We start from the raw sequence: 22365 nt of genomic DNA, 5'->3' as shown, positions 1-22365 counted from the left end.
TCCAGACACTCTACAGGGAAGGAAGGGCTGGGATCTTGTGCACTTCAAAGGCCTCTTTTTGAAGTCTCCCCTACTTTAAAGGCTCAACTGGGTTTAGGTGCTAGACCCTAAACCTCACTAAATCACTTCACTTCTCGGCCTGAGGACATTCTGCCAGGAAGAAAGTCTGCTGTGCTGCCAGAAGGAACTGCCACTCTGCTGAACTGCTTTGCTATGTTAGCCTGCTGCCTCTTGCCTGGGACTGAGAAGGACTGGTGTTAGCTCACTAAATCCTCACAAGAACCAAAGCCCATATTTATACTTTCTTTGCACCGCATTTGCGTCACTTTTTGACACAAAAACGGCGCAAACTTGTATTAAGTTTGCGCCTGATTTTGCGTCAAAAAGTGACGCAAATGCGGTGCAAAGAAAGTATAAATATGGACCCAATTGACTCCAAGGGCTTGCTGGCTTTCTTCCCCATTCAAAGACTTCCTTCAACTCTACTTTAGCTGCTAGACTCTGCCAACTAGGAGTCTTGTTCTGCTGAGAGATGCCAATCCAGTCCGGGGCCTTAAAAGGAGTCTCTGAAGCTGTTCTTCTACAAACATCAACACATCAATGCCACTGCACTGATCGGAACCACTGCATCCTAACTCAATGCCGATGCATCGCCCCTGCTGTTGATGTCGGGGACTAGGTTTGTGGTCCCTACTTGATGAGGGTGCATACCTCTGCCAACTAGAGACCCAATTTTTTAAAATCATTTGTGCATTTGTACGGTAAAATAGCCTTTGGTGAACCATTTTTAATAAACAAAATATTCAACGTGTTTTTTTTCTGGGCAATGAAGTATTTAGCCCACAGTAGACCTTGAAAAAGGAGCACATTTTATTTTCTGCTTTAACTAGTCATAGGTTGGAACCATGCACTGTGTTTCCATCAATTAAGATAGATTGATTTCTTCAATAAGGTAATATTTTAAAAACATGAATTTAGTGTTATCTTGCCTGCGTCAACATCTAGACACTTCCATATTGATATATGATGGTGACAAAAAGAAGGAAGGTTAGAAGGAGAGGCGAGTGGAAAAAACTCAAAAATAGAAACACTCCTAGGTACATAAATTGCTCCTGCTTGCAAAATGTCAGATTATCTCTGCTTTGTGGGATTTTACAGGAGGTAAAATGCGCCTGTGGCTTTGCATGCGGAGAGTCGGCTGTATAGATGTATTGTTTGTCTTTAGATTGAAGGAAACTGTGTTTAGCCATTTTAATATTGTGCTAGCACATAAAAACACGGTTTCCATATAATCAGCACAGACGCAGGGGCGCTAAAGGTAGCTTTTACATTATCCTCAGATCCCTGGTAAGACAACTGTTTTCCATTAAAAATGGAGCACGCTGCCGACCTGCACTTAGAGGATAGCCAGGGAAACGGTACTTGGGGACAGCAGATGCTCACATTATCGCCGTCCATTGAAATTCCTGCGCAGGTAATTGCATACGCCATGCCAGCAGTCCGCATGGATTAAAGATCCTCCTCAACGGCATTTAATTTACTCAGCTCAGTCTGCGAGGAGAATGTAAGAGGCTGCACATGATAGAATCAACTCACCTGAATGTACAATGTAAGCTACTGTGATGGAAGGAGGCAGGCGGAGACTCAGTTTCAAATAAACCATTTAACATGTTTAAAATATTTTGAACCAGTTGCACTTATTGTGCTTTTCTCAGGAATAGGCAAGTCGTGTTGGTGTGGTATTCTCCTGCATATTAATAAATACCTATGTTAATTGGGCCCATAACATTTAAAATTGGAATTAAATAGGCATATTCAGAGAATATTGGGATACAAATAGTACAAATAAAAAGGACCGTACCTTCGTTGCACTGTTACTAGCGCTAGGCCGGATGTTTTGCCAGATGCGTTTTCGTCCTCCTGTAGTAATACACAGAAATGCTTTGGAAATCGGCCCCCATCTTTTCTGACGTCCTGCCATGTAAGTGATGAGACTAACAGCAGCATCCAGTAGCCTGGGAATGAATGTTGATCATCTCCTGTTTGCTGCTGAGGGTGAAAGGGCAGCATCGAACAGTAGATGGTAAACTGTTGTCTCTCACAAGCAAGAATGTCTCCTCTGGGATAAGACATCTGCCTTGTGTAAAACTATTTCTATGCATAAAGTACGTCTCCGACAATTGAAATCGGGCAAAGACATGAAGCCTCCCTTACCTTGGCATAGGGTGACGTTTCTTGCCATTCACAATTTCATTGACATATTCTAATTATCTCACACTTTTAGTCCGGGATACAATTTTGAAATATCTCTGACATCATATTTCTAGTATTGTGTAACGAATTATCAAACTGTGCTTCCTGTGAATGGTAGTGTTTGTTAGGTTCTTCCGAACTAACTGGACAAGCGTTCCTGAAAACAATGATGTGTGAAAGGAACGTCCTGAACTAGACTAGATAGACAATGGCGCTGCAGTCTGGGCAGGTCTTCCAAATATGCTATGCCTAACGTAATAATACGATCATCAAAGAAATATGGTTTATTTTAAACTGTTAATTCGAATATGTTTTATTTTAAATTCCTGTTGAAATGAAACATAGTTCAATAACGCATAGGTTAGAGAAAAAAATAAAATTGCAAATGTATTGGTATATGTTGATCGGTGTCATGAAATACAAATGTATTGACAATTAATTATGATAAAACTAGAATAAATTACTACAACGATTTTTTAAATTAATGTTACTTTTTCTGGCACAGCAATTCTCTCTACTAAAAATATTTTGCCTCATTTTCTCTATCCCTAATCCAGACTAGCCATATACTTTACCATATTCCTAACCTTAATTCTTTACCCTGCTATTAACCCTCGGGTGTTAAACTCGTCCTAATTCTAGCAACCGCATTTTAAACAGTAACCCCTATGGTTAATATTTTCACAGGATCTATTCTAGCCCTATTTTAGATCTAACGTTTTGTCTAACTTTATCCCTTACAGTAACCGGAAACCTATATGTAACCCTACAAAAACCCTACCCCATCCTTGACCACAATCGCTCCTTCATTACAACAAATATAGTTCATTAACTCAAAAGCTTAAAACGTATTGCAATAATTGGCCTGAACTATTCTTTGTCCTAACGTTTTATTGTGAGGCATGCTACGTAAGGTATTTTCTGTTGTGGATGTGCTGTACTACATTGTGCTTGTTTCAGGATTTGTTGGACGATTCACCGGATCATCAGGTCAGAGAAGCTTAAGACCTCCATTTCTCTGGCTGAGGCCTCTCTTTTATAGTTAGAGGGCTCCACCTACCTGACAGGGATATCTAAAGTCTTTACTGCAACTGCCATTGTACCAGGTTCATCTGTTTTTTGTTTTCTAGAAAAAAAAACCTATGATTTTGGAAAATAAAAAAAACAAAGTAATTGCCCTGAGGAGCAAATCGTTTTTGCCCTGCTCCGACGGGACATCAATCAATTGGCTTTCCTGTCCTGGACCACCATGACCACCATGCCTAGGGCAGGCCACCATCAGTATGACATGGCATCTGTGTTGCAGACCGTCCGCCATGTCAAAGAATTGTGCAGGCAGTACCAGCTGAGGCTCCTCCGATGGAAATCAGGCATTTCTCCTACTTCTATATGGGTCAGGGTAACTACCAATTTATAGTGGTTCCCCTGCTCAACTAATCCCTAAATAACCCATCCAATCCTGTTGTTGATTGATTATCCATTGTTGCTGTGAATTAACTTGTGCATTAAAGAATTCTTTTCATATAAGATTATTTTTACATTATAAGAGAATGACAAAAATGCAATAATTCGTAGCTCAATAAAAGTAAACGTATACTTTGGTGTAGTTTACATTTGATGTAATAACTTTAGGACTTTTAGGTTTTCACAGACTGTCAGTTTAGTAGTAAAATTACACTTGTAGTTTGTGAATACCAAAAAATAGTAAAGTTACTACAGCAAGTGTAAGCTTCCCCAAAAGGGTAAGTTTGCTTTTGTGACTCTGGCCCCTACACTTTGGGCCTAATTAAGAGTTTGGCGGACGGCAAAGCCTGTGCACCAAATTCCCGACAGGGTGGCTGCTGCCTTCATGGTGACCATCCGCCGGAGTAAATAAGAGTTTCCTGCTAGGTCATCAGACGGAAACCAAAGTTTTGAGCTGGCGGCAATGCCGTAGCCCGCTGTAGCCTGCAGGGTGCCCCAGCACCCTCACAATGTTCACTGTCTGCAAGGAAGACAGTGAACATTGTGACGGTGCTGGGCAGGGGGGGCCCGCAGCCTTTTCATGGCTGTGTTACTGCCATGAAAAGGCTGGCGGAGAACAAGGTTGTAATCCGTAGGGCAGAGCTTCCGTGGCAGATTATGATCTCTGCCGCCGCCAGGCCATTGGGATTATGGATCCTGGCTGTTCCCTGGCAGTCCGAATGCCAGGGTTTTAATGTGGAGGTCGGACCACCATGACAGTGGCAGTCCTGCTGCCACCATGAGTGTTGCGGTCTAAAGAATGCCACGCTTGTAATGAGGCCATTTGTAGTAGGTTTACTACTGTTTTGGTATTCACAAACCATAAGTGAAGTTTTACTACTAATAATTTTACTAATAGTACAATTTCACTCATAGTTTGTGAATACCAAAACGTGGTAAAGCCTCTATAGCAAGTGAAAACTTGCTACAAAAGTGTAAGGTTACCTCTGTGAATGAAGCCCTTGGGCATCAAATATACAGTACTTGACTCTTTTGGAAAGCAATGGCTTTGGTCACATTGTAATGAATACAGTGTCAGTTTGGGGAGAGGTTGTATACAGAAGTCTGTCCCAGGCTGAAAAGTTAGCAGCTGCTCCATTCTGTTGAGTGGAGAAGAAATGTTCTTTTGTTCTTAAAGGGTAATTCACAACAAGGAAGACTCCACTGCTGCTCTTTACCTATTTTTTCATTTTGCTTCTTGGCAGTTGGGAGAAGACAAGACGATGCATTTAAATCCGGCGCTGGCAGGAAGAAGTCACAGGGGCTGCGTCGATCCGGTGGATGTTGTGTGAAAAATTCTACTGCACGGTCGTTAAAAGTCGGGCTGCGTCGTTCCGGCTCGGCTGTGCGTTGATCCAGTGGGCTGAACGTTGAATTTCTGGTCGCAACGCTGGCGCTGTGTCAATCTTCTCATTGTGAAGTCAGGCTTCGTCGTTCCGGTTCGGCGTTCGGTGAATTCTTCACCGCAATGCTTGCTGTGCGTTGTTTTCTGCCAGCTGTGCGTCGATTTCCACAGCACATGGAGTTCTTCCTGCAGAGATGCCGGGGACCGCGGAAGCAGCGACAAGAGGCTGGCGGTGCTTCCTGGGCCATTCTGACCGTGGCGGTAAAGCCGCGGTCAGAAAAGGGCAACTGGCGGTTTCCCGCCGGTTTACCCCTGGCCCAGGGAATCCTCCATGGCGGCGCTGCTTGCAGCGCCGCCATGGGGATTCCGACCCCCTTCCCGCCATCCTGTTCCTGGCGGTTTTTACCGCCAGGAACAGGATGGCGGGAACGGGTGTCGTGGGGCCCCCTAACAGGGCCCCATAAAGATTTTCAGTGTCTGCTTTGCAGACACTGAAAATCACGAAGGGTGCCACTGCACCCGTCGCACCCCTACAACTCCGCCGGCTCCATTCGGAGCCAGCTTCATTGTTGAGGGGGGTTTCCCGCTGGGCCGGCAGGCGGCCTTTTGGCGGTCGCCCGCCGGCCCAGCGGGAAAGCCAGAATGGCCGCCGCGGTCTCTTGACCGCGGTGCGGTCATTCGGCGGTAACCGCATGGCGGGCGGCAACCGCCGCCCGCCGCGGTTGGAATGACCGCCTAAGTCTTTTTGTTCCTGAGACTTCAGGGAACATGGAGGCAAGCTCTATCCAAGCCCTTGGAGAGCACTTCTCAGCACAGCCAGAGAACAGCAAAGCAGCAGGGCAACATCAACGCAGCAGTTATTCACAGAAAGAAGTCAGGTGAGTCCTTTAGGCAGCCAGGCAGTTCTTCTTGGCAGATTGCAGGTTCTGGGTCAGGTCCTCGTCTCCAGGAAGTGTCTGAGTTGGTAGGAGAAGATGGCCTGTTTAAATACCCAAATATGCTTTTGAAGTGGGTGAGACTTCAAAGAGTGGCTTAGAAGTGCACAAGGTCCCCTTTCAGTTCAATACTGTCTGCCAGGGTCCCAGTAGGGGTGTGGCAGTCCTTTGTGTGAGGGCAGGCTACTCTCCTTTGACATGTAAGTGTCAGAGGCTACTGTCCTTTGACATGTAAGTGTCAGGCACTCCACCCTCCCAGCTCAGGAAGACCCATTCAAAATGCAGATGTATGCAAGTGAGGCTGAGCATCCTGTGTTTGGGGTTTGTCTCAGTGAATGCACAAAGGAGCTGTCAACTAAACCCAGCCAGATGTGGATTGTAAGGCACAGAAAGATTTAAGTGCAGAGAAATGAAAAGTGTCATTTCTAAAATAGCAATATTAAATCCAACTTCACCAGTCAGCAGGACTTTGTATTACCATTCTGACCATACTAAATATGACCTTCCTACTCCTTTCAGAACACCAGCTACCACTCAAACAATGCATGAGGGCAGCCCCAATGTTAGCATATGAAGGGAGCAGGCCTCACAGTAGTGTAAAAAATGAATTTAGGAGTTTTACACTACCAAGACATGTAAACTACACAGGTACATGTCCTACCTTTTACCTACACAGCACCCTGCTCTATGGGTTACCCAGGGCGCACCTTAGGGGTGACCTATATGTAGAAAAAGGGGAGCTTTAGGCTTGGCAAGTACTTTTAAATGCCAAGTCGAATTGGCAGTGAAACTGCACACACAGGCCGTGCAATGGCAGGCCTGAGACAAGGTTAAGGGGCTACTGAAGTGGGTCGCACAATCAGTGCTGCAGGCCCACTAGTAGCTTTTAATGTACAGGCCCTGGGCACATATAGTGCACTCTACTAGGGACTTATAAGTAAATTAAATAGCCCACTGGGTGGGATCCAGTGTTACCCTGTTTAAAGGGAGAGAGCATATGCACTTTAGCACTGGTTAGCAGTGGTAAAGTGCGCAGAGTCTAAAAACCAGCAAAAACAGTGTCTCAAAAGTGGAGGGAGGCAGGCAAAACGTTAGGGGTGACCACCCTAAGACTGTCAGATCTAACAGTTACCTTTTGGTGCCATGTTTCAGTCATATTGTAAAGCACACAATGTTCATGGAGGAATCATTTGCATAGAAACATTTCAGCGACATTAAATACTATTAATGCTGTAATTAACCATAGATTAAATTCCATAAATGAATAAATCTTCAAACAGCATGTAACTTGTTTCTGGGAAAATGAAGAAGTTTTATATATTCACTAATAATATATACATCAGCATAGCAAAGCAACAAAGAGTTCTTTTGTGTTTTTATACAAATGCACTGGTGAACCCTCTTGCCCACAATCCCTTTACATACAAGGGACAGAAGGAGACCACCAACCCTCCTGACTCTCAAAAGGTTTGAGTCCTATGTGCAGTCTTTCAAACAATCAGAAAATCACTCCTAAGGGACTCCAGCAGCTCATGCGAAGAATTGTGTCATGGAGGGTATAAGGTCGACATTTCGGTCTCCCAAGGCTCAAACCATCCAGGAGACCATCATCAGGACAATATGTCAAAGTGGATTAAATCACAAAAATTGTTGCTCTACAATACGACAATAAATAACCCACATTAATAAAATGCTAAACAACACTAAAAGGCAGCAGAATGCCAAACCATGTTGTACATGCAAGTGAATCACCCACTTACAAGGCACCCCAAAAAATAGCCTACATAAACCTCAGTGTAAAACATGCATTTTTCACATCGTCATAACATGCAACACCAAATTTATTTCCATACATGTATATATATATATATATGTATATATTTTTATATATACATATATATATATATACACACGCAAACATACATACACACATGCATATACACATGCATAAAATAAAATAAAATCACCCACCAGTGCTTCTCAAACAACTGACAAAAGTTAAATACCTCCAAGCAAATTTAACCAACTAACACCCGAAACCAATTCCAAGACTAAAGCAACATAGCATATTAATACTTGCTTCAACATCAACTTCCTAGAACATCATAGAAAACTGAGCCTCTACAATTTCAGAATCTTCAGTGGATGACTGGGCATCTACCATTCGTAATCCTGGTTCCGTGTTTGGCGGAAGCCTGAAGTGTACTGTTTCCTGTACCATACTCGTCTTCTTCATTTTCCCAGAAACAAATGATACGCTGTTTGAAGATTTATTCATTTTTGGAATTTAATCTATGGTTAATTACAACATTAACAGTATTTAATATCACTGAAATATTTCTATGCAAATGATTCCTTCATGAACATAGTGTGCTTTACAGTTTAGATTACCCAGTTCTGTGGGGAATATTGGGTTACCCTGTTTATTTGTAACAATGATTCAGTGATATGGCACTCAAAGCCACTACCCTCCTGCACATCTACATTCTTCAATATAGCATAGAGGTCATTCACGCCACATCAGTATTGTTCACAAAGATTAAACCTAAGCATAACGTATCTTCTTTTTTTTTATTTAACAGATCCATATAGTCTCTGTGATGAGATCATGCAATCAACCAACCAGGGCTAAACACACCGAAAAACTAAAACAGGGGAACAAAGGCTTGTAACAGGCACATATTCATTTAATGTGGCAAAAGAAAACACAAATACAAGTATCTCTACTTTCCACTCTTATATTACCCTGGTGTACTTTACTTTATTAACCAAAGTGACACATTAAAAGATATTTGAATGAGCATTGGTTGCTAAGTGACCCTTTTAAATGCCTTATGGTTCCATTGCAAATCATGAATGAACCTCTTGAAACCTTCATGAATAAGTTTTTATGTGGAATGTAGAAGAAAACTCAATGTCTATTCAAAGTTTGCATGTGAAGTATGCTCTCCAATTATAAGCATTTCCTCGCTCGACTTTAGAGTTAGGAATACAAAGGCGTATTCTTTTTTAAGTTGCAACACTGGCTCTCCTAAAAGGAAAATAGGTACTTTGAGTGCTGAGATTTCTGTTTTTGTGTTTAAGGCAAGTTTTGTATCAAAATGCATGCACATATTGTCTTCATTTACATTGTTTATCTCTGGGAAGGCCGCAAGTGGAGCTTAACCAGTTATTTTTAAAAAACACAGCCAAGTAAAAAATGATGCCTAGAACCTAGACCACAATCAAGTACCCACAGAGGTGACCTAGCTGGGCAATGGGTGATCCTAGATGCACTGACCTAGACTTGTTTCCTAATCTCTGGACCAGTAAGAGTTTCAGATTTAGTCACCGGCAGAAGCTCCATGTTCCTGAAAGAAAACACCAAGATCCCAGTCCACACCCAGAAAAGTATATGTCTGTTGTTAATCCTCGAACGGCAAATGCTTAATTTATAGAAAAAACATATTATTTGGCTTTGTATTATGTCAGAGTTGTCTGCTCTTGATTCAATAGTTTTCCTCCCTGTTCTTTGTGTTTGTCACGCCCAGTGGTGTAACATAGGCCCCTGCAGCCTCTGGGGCGGGAGTGGAGGGTGGGGGGTGGCTTCAAGGGGCACCCTCAGCACAGTACCCTTGCTTGAGAGCTCCTGACTCAGTCCGGGGGGGGGGGGGGTAGCTCCATGTCTCTTGCAAGGGAGGCCCCTTGTCTCAAGGCCTCAAGTTTCATTACGCCACTGGTCATGCCCAGGAAAAGAACAGAGTTCTGATTGGATGAGTTGCATCCTTTCACTGCATAACTGAGGGGAAGTTTTGTATTCTGGTTTAAGCACTCCCTGGGAATGCATGTTCTTTCTTGCTCTCATTCTCTCTCTCTCTTTCTCTCCCCCAAACACCATGAATCCTGTCCTTTTTCTCATCGCGATCGCAACGTTTTATAGTTTTTTTTTTATTACATTTTTTTTTAATGAAGCCTGGCAGTTGTAATGTGCTGCTACGCCTCTCTCTCTCACTTTTTCATTCACCCCCTCCCATTCACTGATCCTAGCCAACTAACTCTACGTTCTGTTCTCAATGACGGTAGAAAATACTTCTATTTTAATGTTTTTAGCAAGGGTCTTGTAGCTGCAGAGTGCCACTGTACTGCTCATTCCTGTTTTTTGCATGTTGCATGTGTAGCCTTTTTTCATTTAAATTTACCAGCCTAACAACGTGAACCACACTGTTAGGCTGTGCCATGTTATAGGTGTGCCTGTCATGATGTATGATGTCATGCATCACAACACGTGTGCATGGGTAGCTGTCTTGAAATGGAGTTTCTTTAATTCCAAGATTGCCTTTAAGTGCATGTGTGCAATAGGTAAAAAAGCATTGGGAAACAAAATAGTTCCTATTTGCACGTTATTCATTTTATTGTCCTCAGAAGAAGGACAGTAAATCTATGGGATAGGAGAGCCGCTCTCCTTATAGCTCCTTCAAACACCTAATGGTCTTTATATTGTATCTATGGGCACTGGGCTGCTGTTTAATTTAGGCATCTTTATTGCAAGTTATTTGTAGGCATTTGTGAGAAAACTGGGCTGATTGCAGAAGCTCAATAACTTTTTGCCCCCCATTTTTCACTTTTTGCTGGTGTTTTCCTGACTCTGATGGTGTCTTCGGTACTGCTAAGATGTCCCAGGGCCTGTGCCCTGTGTTAGATGAGTATGCAAATAAGGCTAACTATAACAGGCTATGTCAACCTACCTATAGGTTCCTAGTCTATGATAGGGCATGTAGATCTAGGGACCCCAGCATAGGTGCTGCACCCATGGGTACACTGCTGAGGTGCCCAGTGTCATTTTAAAGATAGGCATTGCTGGCTGCTTTTAAAGTAAAGTTATATGCAAATTCGATTTTGGAATTAAAAGTACTTTCAATGTCTTAAACTACCTTATTGTTATTTATACGTCACCCCTAAGGTGTGCCCTAGGTGGCCCCTTGGTTGTATGCAGTTTAACTATAAGCAGGGACATTATAAAATATGTTTTATAGGCCATGGTTAGGAAAAATAGCCAAATTTGTTTTTCCCTCACTGTAGTGAATAGGCACCACGGGCTAAAATGGGGAGACTTTATTTTAATTATGAAAGTCTCCAAAGGAGCTAGATATGGCAACTTTGGTCTCAAACTGATTGTTATAATAAATGCAACAACTTGCCATTGTTGGATTTATTATAACTAGTTCAGAGAAAGAATTTTAGGACTCTTCCGAAAAGTTACCAGTTTCAGCTCTGTAGTGCCTTCTCTGATTGGCCAGCCTCTGGCAGCATGGACAAATTGCCTTGATGAGGTGTGAAGTGGCCTGGGCTGAACACAAAGGAAGTGCCTGGGGGAGGAGATCTGCCTCAGCAGATGGTGAAGCAGGATGGGGCGAGAGCAGCCAAAGTGGTCTTCAATGGAGGGAAGAACATTTGGATCAGCTCAGGACCTCCTCCATTTCCTGCAAACCCAGACAACCAGTGCCCTCTTGATTAGATTAGGAGAGGAGTGTATTAAGTACTTTTAGTCACACCAGAGGGTGGGCTCAGCCAGATCTAACCTCCAAAATTCAGTTTCTGCCACTTTGGCTTTATTAAGGAATGTTGCTCCCTGGGATTGATTTTTGCCACAATTCCCAGTAAGTAGTCATCCAAGGGGGTGGTGGCCTGCCTGTGATTGGACAGTTGCCTCTGCCCCCGATTTCCACCCCAGGAGCAAGGATAAATATGGCAGAGTTGCACCCACACCTCAGATCCCTGCAGAAAGAAGATATTGGAGATGAAGGACTGCCCTGCTGGACCCCTGGCCTGCACCTGGGCACTGCACTCACAAGGACTGCAACAGCTGCGCACTTTGTGCTTCAACAAGAAAAGGACTTTGCCTTGCCTCTGCAACTCCAGTAGTTGGTTCCCTGTAAGCTACAGGTACAAAGGAGCTTCCCAGAGTCCCCTGCATCAAGTCCTGCAAGAAGAGCCCAGCTGACCAACGCCCAGTGGCCATTTGAGGATTCTGACCAGGAGCATTCTGGGAATTGTAGTCCCAACTCCCAAGGAGCAATTCAGAGCTTCAGGAACCTTGGATCAAGTTGTGGACACTTCAAGGACCCAAAAAGGACCTCTGGAAGAAGATTCAGAGGTTTGGAGAAATTTGGAGCAACTGTTGTAAACAGCTCCATAAGTTGAAGAGTTGTATTGTGGGAGTTGTAGTCCCAGACCCCAAGAGGCAAACCAGAGCCTTTGACCCTTGGCTGGTGCTGTGGACCACTTTCCTGTATCAAGAAACACTTCTGAAAGTCTGTGTAACAGTGTTACATCATGGTTCGAATGAACTCTGAACTTTCTCCCTGTCCAGTGTGACCTTTTTTAATCCTTTGCGAGCTATTTGCTTCTAGGTGCCAGAAATTACTTTTAATATTTAAAAAATAATATCTCGAGTTCCCTACATTGGGTTTTTGTCATTTTAGTGTAATTTTAAAGATAAAAATATAGTCTATTTTTATAAATTCTAGTTTGATTTTTATTGTGTTTTGTGTTTTACCTATGTACTGTTTTGTGATTTTTAAATGCTCTACATACCTGTCTCCTAAGTTAAGCCTTGTCGCTCATTGGCAAGCTACCAAGGGTTGAGCGGGGATTAATTTATTGAGACCTAACTGGACCTAGTGGGGGTTAGTGGCCTATTGCTAAGTACAACCTGCCCTTACCTGCCCTTACCAATACCCCAGTTTCCAACAGCATTTTAGTATGTTTATTATTTCTAAGTCCTTTTGTTAGGTAGACATAATACCATGGCCCAGACTTACTACGTTTTTGATTCTGCACAAAATGAAAGAAACTATTTCAGGATGAAACTGGTCTTGCGTTGCTTGTATGCATGTTCGGGAAGGACCTGGCCTGGCAGTTCAGGATAGACTGTTCGTATTAGAGCAGAGTCAAGATAGTTTGCATATGGCTAGTCCAAACTGCGATAGTATGGTAAGCAAAAGAATGATGGGTTGAAATGCTACCCCATGAAATTGCTAGTGATTAGGCTTTTTGCAAGTGTTCCTCCCATCACTATTTTTGTGTTTGATAGAATCTCAAGACATGGGTCATATGCTGTCTGTGCCACTGGAACCAAGCTCCTTCTGACTGACGATCCCTATTCATGGTGAAACCAACCGGTTGTGGGTTGCTTGTGTGCTTGTTTAGGGAAGACTTAGCTTAGCAGTTCAGGAAAGACTGTTTCTTTAGACCAAGTTCAAGACTGATTTGCATATGGTGGGATCCAAAATGAGGTATGGAAAAGAACTATAGGTTGGGATCACTTTTTGGGCCCTTGATGTAACACCTAAGTCACAAGGGTGTGCACAGGAGTGGGTCCCAAGCTACACCAGACTGACGAGCCCCAATCAGGGTAAAACCAGTTTTGGGTTGCTTGTGCTCCGGTTCAGGGAGTACATGGTATAGTAGTCCAGACTGGACTATTCCTGTTGGAACTGGGTCAAGACTGATTGGCATGTGGCTGAGGAAGCATGGTAGGCAACAAAATGATGGGTTGAAATGCTTCCTCTAGTGCTTTACAGTGGTTAGACTTATTGTAAGCATTCCTCGCATTACTGTTTGTGTGTTTGATGTAATGCCCTAGGTGGCAAGGATATGCCCAAACAGAGGTCCCGTTCTCATAGTGCCACTGGAAACAAGCTACAACTGACTGACAAACCCTTATAATATCAAAATAGGTCTTAGGTTGCTTGGTTCAAGTTCAGAGATGACTTGGGCTCACAGTTTGGGCTGGACTGTTTCTTTTGGAGCTGGGTCAAGACTATTTTGGCAGGGTCAAAACAGAGAAGGCATTGTAGGCAATTGAGTGAAGGGTAAGAATGCTATTGCAAGTGGTTTCCAGTGGTTAGACTTATTGCAAATATTTTTCCATTCACCTTTTGTGTATTTCATACAGATTTGAAGCAGCCTTGATGCTTTCAAACCATTTCTTGTATGATAAATTTGGAAAAATTAAGATTTCTCAAGGGAAGCTTTCCACTGAGTATGAGTTTGGTCACAGTTTGGATTTGAAAGCATATTAATGGTTTCAGTTGGACTTGGTGGGTTAGTGAGAAGCTAGATGCTTCTCAACATTGTGACCCAAGGACAAACATTGCTTAGCATTGCATTAATGTAGTTTGTGCCACCTTTGCGATTTCTGTCATTTTCATGGCACTCTGAGATAACGGGGCAATGCTTCTTAGAAACATCTTACTGATTTTACTCTAAGATCTCTAGAAATGAGCTATATAAATGTTTATTTCGTTATGGCTAGAATTTGTTTGTGCTTCAGCATCCATGATTAAGGGCTCAATCTGCAAAAAAGGGAAACTGCAAACCAGTTAGTGTTGCTATCTGTCTTTATTAGCCCTGGCTAAAATTAAATTACGCTGTGTAATGTATGTAAATTCTGCAATTTAATATTCCATTTGTCACATGAAATTCCCCAAATTACTCCATTCTGCCACTTCGCATAAAAACATGCCATTCACAGTAAAAATGTACTGCGAAAGCAGAAGAACAACAAATGTGAGTCACTGCTGTTTACAGGGGTTTTGTTTCTTGTCACTTTTTGTGTGAAATGCAATCATGCATCAAATATTTATACAGTAACCATTTAGCTCTAGAATATACTGCACAATGACAGATTTGCACTTTTCAGAATTACACATAATTTCACGTACTTTTGCTTAAATTTCTTGTAATTACTCAAACATAAACTGCAAAGATTGTGCACACTAGTTTTATTATGCGATGCAACTGATGTACTAATCAATTGCTTTACAAAATGCACATTGACGGGGCAATCCATTATATGATGCAGAAAGTATTTTGAGATACAAATTAAGTGCCTGGAAATGTAGGGGTGAAGACTTGTGAGGTTCAGTAGGCTTCCATACCTGCATATGCATTTCCTACATGTTTACATCGTTTTTTAAAGAAGCGTGTAGCATGGGTGATGTGCAGAGTACACGAAAACGAAATGAGCACTTTACATCCAAATTGTAGATTCTTCTTTATTCTAAGGTAAAGATCCGCGACAGCAAAAGAAGTCCTGACAAGTCCAGAGCCAGAGTCCAACTGACCTTGATTCTGGAATCTCACCAGCACTCCGATGCTATGTGGAATAGAGAACATAGAATATAGAACACAGACAAAGTAAATGTGACACAAACCAAGTAACATATTACATCATTTCCCCCTTTAAACTAAACAAAACTGACAACAAAAATAAAGCTATAATCTTTTCCTAATCAAAACAATGTAACACAAAATCATTAAACTTGGATGGTATTTTAACCACTCTGTTACTACGGGTACACTTCTCATTAGAACAGTCACGTACAATAGCATTGCCTGTAATATTAGGAGAAACATCCTTCTCAAAAGAGATGGGTAATTTGTCAGAATCAGCAGGATCACTTGCTTCACCAGTTTGCACTGTAATTTCCTCACCTCTTGAACAAGAAGATGTACTAGGGTAAGCAGGGCCAACATGATGAAACAGAACTCCTGAACCATCACTGTTTCTTTCTGAGTAAACGGTCTTAAAGATCTGAGCCTGTCTGTCAGTGATGGGAACCACACTATTTCTATTCCACCAACCCTTTCCCTCTAACAAAACAGAGGCTTTGGTCACTTTTAACACTTTAACTGGCAGGGAGTATCTGGATTCTCCTTTGGCAACTCTTTGAGGTTTCTTGATAAGGACCCAATCGTATACATTCAACTCTGTGACCTTGACATTGTTTCTCATGTCATAATTATTTTTTTGAATTATTTGTTTCCGTCTGACACGATCTCTCATCACACTCATGGCAAGTTCAGACCTATCTGCCTTTTCGCTAATGGAGTTGGCTAACCATGCCGGCACAAGCTTGGACCTTGATTCCCTACCTCTTAGTAGTTTAAAAGGGGAAATACCCGTAGTGGAATGTGGTGTGTTTAGATAAGCCCATACTTTTTCTCTTAAAAAATCTCTAACATTACAATTACTAGCCAAAGCAGTCTTAATACCTTCTTTCAATATTCTATTAGCCCTCTCTACCAATCCATTAGAGGCAGGACTATAAAAAGCCACTTGTAAATGTTGAATACTGAACCTTTCAAGGAAACCTGCCATTTTCCTTGAAGTAAAATGTACTCCATTATCAGAAACAATCACTGATGGAGACCCTTCCAAAACAAATAAATCTGTCAAAAATCGAAGTGCAGAATCTGTATCTGTACTATCCACAAAAGAATAATATATCCACTTAGAATGATAATCAATAGCCACAATCATATACTTCATATCTTTAGGTAGTAGATCAAAAGGACCAGAGAAATCCAAAGCAATCTTCTCCCATGGTTTGTTTGGTAGAGCAACAGTATGCAAGGGCTTCACACTGTTTCTCCAATGTTTATCAGACACAAGACACGATGGACATAGATTGATGAATTCTGCGACTTGTTTATCCATATTGGGCCACCAATATTTTTCCTTCGAAATTTTACATGTGGCAGAAATACCCGTATGACCCTGATGTGCTACTTCAATTAATCTAGGTCTCAAACCTTTAGGAGGCACACACACAGATCCCCTCATGCAAAAACCATTCTCGCAAGACAATTCCATTTCAAGTTGTTTAAAAGTGCTTAACCCTCCAGGATATGACTTTTTGTTGGGCCAACCATGCTTGATATAATATAGTACTTGAGACAATAAAGTATCATTGACCATGGCAGACTCCCACTCTTTTTGTGAAAAAATGCCATCAGAAAAAGAAATTAAATCTAAAACTCCTATCACACATTCTGTGTCTTGATCATCTTCAACCTCTGTGGTGTAAGGCAGTGGTAGTCTGGATAAACAATCCGCTCTCACATTTCTACCACCATTAATATATTTGACCTCAACATTGTACTCTTGCAGTTTAGATAAAAGACGCACCAGTCGGGCAGACGCTTTACCTAGACCATTGCCATTCAATAAAAATACCAAAGGTTTATGGTCCGTGAACATTTCAAAATGAGTTCCCCAAATATACGTTTTAAACTTTTGAACAGCCCAAACACACGCTAAGGCCTCCCTTTCAATAGTGCTGTAATTACATTCAGCACTAGAAAGAGCTCTAGATGCAAACGCAACAGTATGTTCCTGCCCTTCTTGCCACTGTCCAAAAACTGCCCCCAACCCCTTAAGACTGGCATCCACTGTTATGAAAGACTTAGCAGATGGAATGAACGATTTCAAAGTAGGAGTAGATAAAACAACATGCTCAAAGGCATCATTAGTTTGCCTATCCCAAACAAATTTGCTACCTTTTTTAAGTAGCGAACGGAGAGGTTGTACAATCATTGCAAAGCCATTAACAAACCTAGAATAATTCTCACACAGCCCTAAAAAGGAACGCAATTCATCTTTGTTAGACGGAACCGGAGCTTTTCTCACAGCTTCCAGATTACACATTTTGGGCTCAATGCCCTCAGCAGAAATGGAGTGACCAAGATAATCCACACTCCGAACTAAGAAATTACATTTTTCAGTCTTAAAAGTTAACCCACACTTTTGAAGAATGGTAAAAACTTTATCTAACACTTGCTCATGTTCCTCCAAGGTTGCTGTGTGAATTAAAATATCATCTTGGAAAGCACAAACTTCATTAAGATGCCCAAACAAAGTATCCATCATTTTCTGAAAAACACTCGCCGCAGAGGCAAGACCAAAAGGTAATCTGAGAAATTTGAAAGCACCAAAGGGTGTAACAAAAGTTGTTAGCTCCTGAGATTCTTTGCTAAGAGGAATCTGGTGATAAGCTGAATGTAAGTCTAGAGTAGAGAAAATTTTTGAATTCCCCACTGTGGTGATCAATTCTTGTATGTGTGGTAGAGGGTGACAATCTACTAAAATATTCTTATTAAGGGATCTTAAATCAACACACAATCGGAGGTCTCCATTTTTTTTCTTTGTAATAACTACTGGAGAAACCCATTCTGATGCATTTGTTGCCGTAATAATCTTGTCCAACACCAATTTGTCAAGCAACAATTTTAGCTGATCTCTAATGGAGAGTGGAACTGGCCTGACTTTGTGAGCAACAGGGATAGCTCCTTTTTTGTGTCTAATAGTGTGCTCGAACCCCTTCACATACCCAACTTTATCGACAAAGATATCAGGAAACTTTTGTGTGTATTGCTCAGGAACAATATTATTAGGAGCCACATGCAAAACAGATTCTCTATCAACAATGTGTGGTCTCTCACCTAATCTAATGGGATTTTCCTGACCTGGGTATAATACAATACCCAAGCGTGCTAAATCCTTCCACCCAACTATGTTCCTGCCTTTGAAAGCGACATCAATTTTAGTAAAAATGGATCTGCCTAGTATCTCCAAAGTAGCATAGAAAAAACCCAAAAGATCAATGTCCTGATCACCAAAAGCTTTTGGAGCAACATCAGCTTCACTTAGTTTTTTAGAGTCAGGCCACAATTGATAATAAGTACTGTCTGCCAATATAGTGATTGGAGCCCCAGAGTCTGCCATAACGACTACTCCTCTGGAGTCTATAGTTGCCTCACACACAGGACCCTTAAACTGAATTTTAGAACACCCCCCTTTACTTTGATTAACCATATCAACAGTGAGAACTAGAGTAGAAACTCTCCCAGAACACTGATCCAGCTCCTCTACCTCATCAGCATTCACATTGCTGATTCTCATTTTGGATCCAGAATTTGTTTGTCTGCAAACTACCTGGAAATGGCCAAACTTACCACACTTCATGCACCTTTTCCCTGCAGCAGGACAATTTGGATTGTTCCCTAAGTGATTGCTGGAACCACAACGATAACAGGCCTTGCCTGTTTGTTTTTGCGCCTTCCTCATTTTAATAGATTTCTCCCTTACAAAATTCACTTCGGTTCCCTCCACTAAATGATTGACACTACGCTCGCTATGATCGCATAACGCATGCGCAACACTTTGCCCACATACAACTCTAGAAGTGACAATTGACCTTTCAATAGCCTTGGCTAAATCAATAACCTCATCCAAAGAGGGATTGCGACAAGCTAAGAGACGCTCTTGAATTTTCTTAGAATAGCAATGAAAAACAAATTGGTCTCTAATATACGTGTCAACCATGTTGCCAAAGTCACATTTAGATGCAAGCACCCGTAAATTAGCCAAATATTCATCTACGGATTCATCTAAAGACTGCTTGCACATAGCAAAGTTGAATCTTTCTAATAAAACATTTGAGTCATCTGAATACTGTTTTTTGATCCTCTCCTTTCCTTCGATGTAAACATCCCAAGTTGCATTGTCTCCTTGCGGTGGTTGAATTACTGGTAAATTGTCAAAAACACGCTGACCTGCTATTCCTAGGTGGTTGAAAAGAAGGGCCAATTTCCTGGATGGTGAATAACTAATAGCATCTATTGCCGATAAATAATTTTCAAAAATTCTCAGCCATTCATTCCATCTTATCTCCGGCTTACCTCCTTTTTGCAAAAAAGGAGGAGGCTGCATAACCAGATGATTTGATGCCATGTCAACTCAGCGATATTTGAGTCCAAGAAATACCCAAAAGAGATTGTCCAGAGTTGTAAAACTAGCAAATATAAGTCCCTAAAATGAAAATATATATATAAATATACATATATATATATATATATATATATATATATATATATATATATATTTTTTTTTATAAATCCACAAATTAGAAAACTTGCTTGAAGATGTCAGAATTCACATTTAAACAATGTCTAAACGAAGAGCAATACTGTGCTTCCCAGTTTTTTTTTTTTTTTCTTTATAAAACGGTGGCGTTAGCACGTCGTCCTAGCAACTAACGCATGAAACAGGAAGTAGAGCGCTGTTGTAGGACACCATTTCAATCACTTTCGTTGGCATAAGTGCGTTGCCCTGGCAACTGACGCACACAACAAGAGACGCGCGTTGCCCAGCAACAATCAGCGCACTGGACGTACCCACGCATGCGCGCAGGACGCGAATTTCCACACACAGCACTGTGCGCTCGAGCGCTTAACGGCACGGGCGCTCCAAAACCTGGAAACAAACTTCACCAGGGCTTACCTGGCTGTAGAAAATCGCGGTAAGAAGGCGTTTTTTTTTTTTTCCTTTCCTTTAATCTCTTTAAACTCTGGCAAAACGGCACCATTATATCTCCGCTTCTGGTCAGGCCGCGCAGTCTCACCTCAAATAGCGGTCGGTGGATCAAAAACAATTCACCCCACTCCTGGTACCAAATTGTAGCATGGGTGATGTGCAGAGTACACGAAAACGAAATGAGCACTTTACATCCAAATTGTAGATTCTTCTTTATTCTAAGGTAAAGATCCACGACAGCAAAAGAAGTCCTGACAAGTCCAGAGCCAGAGTCCAACTGACCTTGATTCTGGAATCTCACCAGCACTCCGATGCTATGTGGAATAGAGAACATAGAATATAGAACACAGACAAAGTAAATGTGACACAAACCAAGTAACATATTACAAAGCGCCTTAAAGGAATGCAGAAAGCAGGGATTTAATTTATAAGCACACCTACCATACCTTCACTTTAAACTATGCATTTCAAAGCACCTGTTTTTTGCATCTCAAACTTTGTTTACACCTAACCATCACTGCGCTCTAACTTTTGCAATGTGTTGTGTTGTTGTGTTATGCTGCAGTTTTTGCATAGAACCCATGCTATGCACATTATCCCTTTCAGCAAATAGCCTTTAGCCACCATGTGATGCGAGGTTGACTGCAGACCTGTGAGACCCTGTACATGGATTGTACCAGAAGTTGTTTAGGCAGACCTGGAGCCAAACCATCGCAAGCTGTCAAACTCTAGTGTGCATAGGTTTCAGCTGGTTGCAGTGGAGCCCAGGTCCTGGCCTCCAACCAGGACCTATACTCCACCCTACACAGGCATCCGACTTCCGCTGCTAAAGGCAGGATGTGCTGTAGGACTGGGCCTCTCGCCAGCCCGCCGGTGGGCATCCGGCCCTGACTACTCACTGTTTTGGCCATGCACAGTGGGGGAGGGTCACCACCTTGCACCCTACTGTCCCCAGGTATCCAACCTAGACTCAAATCCGGCCTCACAACTGTTTAACTTCACTTTCTGCTAACTTCTTTCTGCCCTCTGCTCCCTCTTTTCTTCATCCTCCTAATAACTCCCTCTTCACTCCTGTGTTTCACCTCTGTCACGCCTCACCTCTATCCTGTCATTTCCGTCTGTGTTCAGACCTTGCCATTCTAAACCCCTACGTGCTTCATCTCCATCTCTCATTCATTGTCGCTCTCTCACACTTGGGAAATCATTCTCTCACCACCTTGTAAAACATCAGTGTTCTCTGCGCCCTATGATTATTGAGATTTGTCAAAGTTCGTAAGGCTGGCACCTGGGTGACTGCTATGTCTGGCTACGTTTGTAGGTGGTGGACTGGAGAGTGGCAGAAGTGTTCGACTACCTGTGGGCCCACTGGTGAAAAGAAACGAGCGGTTCTGTGCATTCAAACGGTAGGCTCAGATGAGCAGGCTGTGCTGTCAGATGACTGCCACCACCTCCTCAAACCCAAAACCTACATGTCGTGCAACAGGGATGTCTTATGCCCATCGGACTGGACAGTAAGCAACTGGACTGAGGTAAAAACTAAAAAACAGTTTTTTGTAATACCTGTTTTGTATTAATGTTTACACTAAAACATACAACTTTGAGTCAATAAAAATGTGGAATATAAAGAAAACCTTTGACATCATTTGCTCATCTTTTGTCTCTCGCTGCTAGAAATTCAATTATTAATATACATAAAAGTGTACTAGCATTTATAATAAAACTATTGCAATAAGAACGTACAAGCATGAACGAAATGACCAAATCAGAGCGGTTAAACACAAAAGCCAATAGTCGCCAATCCTGGTTTGATAGCAACTAAATTATATAAAAAATCAAAATTATATTAACTATTTTTGCTCCAAGCAATTACACAGTTTGCAATTTGCAAGTCTAATTGCTTTATCTTTATGGTGCATTTTTGCACCAAATCGAAGGTTTCTTTTTCAAGCTGTAACATGCAATTTCGGAAGAGATGTGCTGATGTACAAACCCATTTAGCAGGGACAAATCCTATGATTCGCTAAACAGTCTTTTTTAACCACTAGATTGCTTTTAAGTATCTACTAAACACATTTTATGTTTCAGTAAATCATTACTAAATGTCAAAATTTGTTTAGCAGTGCACACCAAATTGCGATTTGGAACTGGCATGTATTGGGCAGCCCTTCTAAATTGTGATTCAGTAAGAG

General features: G+C 41.8%; 1 protein-coding gene across 3 annotated transcripts in view; it reads left to right on the top strand.

The window, feature by feature from the left end:
* ADAMTS12 (ADAM metallopeptidase with thrombospondin type 1 motif 12) overlaps positions 1–22365 on the top strand; it is a 3732731-nt gene that overhangs the window by 3044261 nt on the left and 666105 nt on the right. For all 3 annotated transcript variants that reach the window (XM_069220543.1, XM_069220552.1, XM_069220534.1), the window contains one exon: positions 21495–21705. In XM_069220543.1, the coding sequence (XP_069076644.1) occupies positions 21495–21705 (211 nt within the window). The remainder of the gene's footprint in view (positions 1–21494; positions 21706–22365) is intronic.

This window comes from Pleurodeles waltl, chromosome 1_1 (genome assembly GCF_031143425.1).
Source record: "Pleurodeles waltl isolate 20211129_DDA chromosome 1_1, aPleWal1.hap1.20221129, whole genome shotgun sequence".
In the NCBI taxonomy this organism is placed as follows: Eukaryota; Metazoa; Chordata; class Amphibia; order Caudata; family Salamandridae; genus Pleurodeles; species Pleurodeles waltl.
Note: the sequence above shows the minus strand (reverse complement) of the source record. Positions and strands in the feature narration are given on the sequence as shown.